Genomic DNA, 3,907 nt, shown 5'->3' with positions numbered 1-3,907 from the left:
TATGCAAAAATTAGAAAGAAAAATAAAAGGTTAGATTTTAATATGATTACCGTTGCCATAGAGAAATTGTTATCTTTTAATTTAATATGAATAAAACTATTGCCATAATATTGATTCATAAACTTTTGTCCTATACTTATTCAAAGTGATCATTTTTATTTGGGTGAACTGTAGTTCTTTTAATTTAATAAAATATCTATTTTAATTTTTATATTTTTAAAAATTTATAATTTAGTTTTTAATAATTAAAAAAATAACAATTTAATGCCTATGCTAGGATTATAATTAACTTGATATAGAACTATGTTCGCATCATAACTTGCCATTAATTTTCATGAATAGAACCAAATTTATTGCTAAATTGCTAAATTTATTGAATGTCGCAGAGTTAGTTCGGTGTTGCAGCCACCACGAGTAAGCTCACCATTGGCCACCAATGGGCAACGCGACAGCCAAACACTCAAAGTGTGCCTATCTTCAGCGAAGGCAGAGGCTTCGGCAAAGGTAGAGGTCATGTATAGTGATTGCATGCTGAATCTAGTTACTTCGAAGCCGTAAGAGAAGGCTATTATATAATTCTAGTAGATCGCACATGCCTTCGCGATGTTGCCGATTTCGAGACTCACATGTCCCTTCACTGTAGTGTCCCCATCATCGATAATGCTCGCATGAGGTGGTGTTTTCGACTCATAGGACGGACGCCTGTTATGGCAGTCGACGAATCCGAGAGGAATTGGTCTCCTCTCAATTTTTATCGACAAAAAAAAGACGGAATGGTTGCCAATGGAAGAGCATTGCTCGGTCTTCGATATCTGCCAATACCCAACCAAGCCATGTCTTCGACCGTCGCGCGGTGACATAGCCCATCGTTGGGCATGATTGACCTTTGTCGTTAATTGGGTCACGATTATGGAGTTCACTGTTAATCGTAAACTCAACTCTGTAATATTCAACAAATTTAACATTTAATATATTAGTTCCTTGTTTCCAAAAAACAGATTAGTTCCTCTAGTTTTCTCTAATTTAAACAGTAGGAACTAAGGGTATTTTGATTCTTTTCATAAAAAATAATGTATGGCAAGTTAATCCTAATGTTAGTGGTAAAAACTATATTATAATTTTTTCAATTGTCTGTTACTACATGTTAGATTTTTAAAAATATAGAGACTAAAATAGACATTTTATTAAATCACAGAGACTAAACTGTAATTTATTTTTTTATTTATTGTGAAAATACAATAAAATAATCATTCTATATGGTAAATTTTAAACTGTTTGCCATAGACTTATGGCTATTATAGACACATATGGAAATAGTTTTTGATCGGTTTCTGTTATAAAATAAAAATGAAATTAAAGAAAACGTATTATTATATTAACAATAACTTTTCTTTTTTGTCATTGATTAGGCATATAAATAGGTAAAACTTGAAAGTTTTTTTCAAATTTATACCTATTTTTATACATAATTAATTATTAAAAATCTAATACTTCGACATAAATAAAATTATAAAAAGCTCCCAAAATAAAAGATTTCATAAAAACAAATAAAATAAAGGAAAAATAAAAGGTGACAAGTACTCTTACGTCATGGATTATGGCATTATTCTCTAACAGATGGTTTCGCATTGACTGCGAATCCAACTTTATGCAGCATACAGCCCATAGCTTTTCATGCAAGAAAAAGAAAAACTAGAAAAAAAAAAAAAGAAGATACAAATTCAAAAACGACACTGTGGTGTGACGACGGTGAGCCCACATCACAAGCCAAAATGCCTTATAAATATGTAGCTTGAGAACCCAGATTTGCATCAAACATCTTAAAGCTATATCTTGGTTTCTTATTTCTTTGATTTCTAACAAGAATTTGAAGAGCATGGCTAATAATGCAGAGGTGATTCTGTTGGACTTCTGGCCAAGCCCTTTTGGTATGAGAATTAGAATTGCTTTGGCAGAGAAGGGTATTAAGTATGAGTACAGGGAAGAGGATTTGAAGAACAAGAGTGATTTGCTGCTGCAGATGAACCCAGTTCACAAGAAGATCCCAGTTCTCATCCACAATGGCAAACCAGTTGCTGAGTCTCTTATTGCTGTTCAATACATTGATGAAGTCTGGAAGGACAAAGCTCCATTGCTTCCCTCTGATCCTTATCAGAGAGCTCAAGCTAACTTCTGGGCTGATTTTGTTGATAAGAAGGTACTCTTCTTCTTTCCTTTTTTTTTTTTTTTTTTTTCCAGTAAAAAAGACAATAGTCTTTTTATTTTTCCTTTCTTTTTTACCAAAGAAATATAACGATTAAGTTACTTTTCCTTTTCTTTTTTTTTTTTTTTTAAAAAAGAGAAAAGCTTTGTCATGTTGGGTATTCTTCAAAATAAACAGCACAACTTCGTAAAAAAAATATATATACAGAAGAAAAGTTTAAAAAAGACTAAACATGCAAATTTACCCGTGTATTTATTGTTATTTAATTTAATCCATTTTTTTTGTCTAAATTAGTCTAAAAGTTTCAATTTAAGCTCATTTATCCACAAATCAAAATTTTTATGTTAAATTTCTTGATTTCATGATTTAAAATAAAATATAAGATAAATTATATTTTAATTTTTAAATTTTCTTATAATTAACGGTTTGATTCAATCTCTTAATGTAGTTTATCAAGGAGTAAAGTATAGTTTATAAAAAAAATAAACTCAATCTTTTAGTCATTAGCATTTGAGTGATATATAATATGGGGATTTGGGATGCAGCTATTTGAGCTTGGGAGGAAGATATGGGCAACAAAAGGCGAAGAGCAAGAGGAAGCAAAGCAGGGATTCATAGAGTCCCTTAAGCTCCTGGAAGGAGAGCTAGGAGAGAAGCCATTCTTTGGGGGTGAAAATTTGGGCTATGTGGATGTTGCTCTTATGCCATTCTATAGCTGGTTTTATACCTATGAGGTGTGTGGAAATTTCAGCATAGAGGCTGAGTGTCCTAAGCTTATTGAATGGGCTAAAAGGTGCTTGGCAAAGGAGTCTGTGTTCAACTCTCTTCCTGATCACAAGAAGGTCTATGGATTTATGTTGGAGCTGAAGAAGAGATTTGGGATAGAGTAGAGAGGCCATTGCTTTTGCTTAGAAAGGAGATTAATCACCTGGGTTTTAGTTGTCTTGTTTTTTGGCTTTCAATGGTGTGCTTTTCTATGCTGTTTCATATCTAATAATAAAGGCATTTGATTAATTACTTTGTATGCAATATGGTTTGATTATTTACTTTCATTCAATACTTTAACTATATTTACATATTTTTATGTTAAGTAATATTTGATTTAAATTAAAATAATCGATCGAATCGAATCGAATTAAAAATTGTATATGATTTCATATTCGATTCTAATTTTTTAAAAATTGATGATTTTGATTCAATATTAATAAAAAAAAATAATAGCAAAACTGAACCGAACTAAATTTATGAGTTAGTAATCTTATATGGTTTTGATAATATACGAGTATCAAATTCTAATTAAGATTAAAATATCTTAATTGAAGCTTACAATATTAAAAATTAGCTACCAAACCAAATCATACCAATTTAATTTAAATTCATTAATTTCTCTCCTAATTTGATTAAATTTAATTATTATAAATATTTAAAATTTGATTTCTAATTTATTTACAAATTATTTAAAAATAAAAAATTCAATTCAACACATTTATGAGTAATAAAAATAAAAATGAAATATTAATGGCTAAATAAATTTTTTACTTTTATCAAATAAAAAATAAAAAAACAGAAAATTTCAACAAAAATAAATACACTCTTATATTTAAATTTTTAATTTATTTAATTCAATTCAATTTTAAATTAAATCGCTCAAATATTTATTTTTATTTAATTTTTTGCTGTTTAAAAATAAATTATTTACTGGCA

The 3,907-nt window shown here is 29.3% G+C and overlaps 1 protein-coding gene across 1 annotated transcript; it reads left to right on the top strand.

Annotated features, from left to right (window-relative positions):
- The first annotated feature begins 1,801 nt into the window (after positions 1-1,801).
- On the top strand, positions 1,802-3,128 carry LOC122724673 (probable glutathione S-transferase parC). The gene is made up of 2 exons (XM_043960378.1): positions 1,802-2,197; positions 2,749-3,128. Exons 1-2 carry the CDS (start codon positions 1,877-1,879, stop codon positions 3,091-3,093), a joined length of 666 nt encoding a protein of 221 aa, XP_043816313.1. The 5' UTR covers positions 1,802-1,876; the 3' UTR covers positions 3,094-3,128.
- The last annotated feature ends 779 nt before the right edge of the window (positions 3,129-3,907 follow it).

Source organism: Manihot esculenta, chromosome 9 (genome assembly GCF_001659605.2).
Source record: "Manihot esculenta cultivar AM560-2 chromosome 9, M.esculenta_v8, whole genome shotgun sequence".
Classification (NCBI taxonomy): Eukaryota; Viridiplantae; Streptophyta; class Magnoliopsida; order Malpighiales; family Euphorbiaceae; genus Manihot; species Manihot esculenta.
The sequence above is the reverse complement of the archived record's forward strand: the minus strand, read 5'-3'. Positions and strand labels throughout refer to the sequence as shown.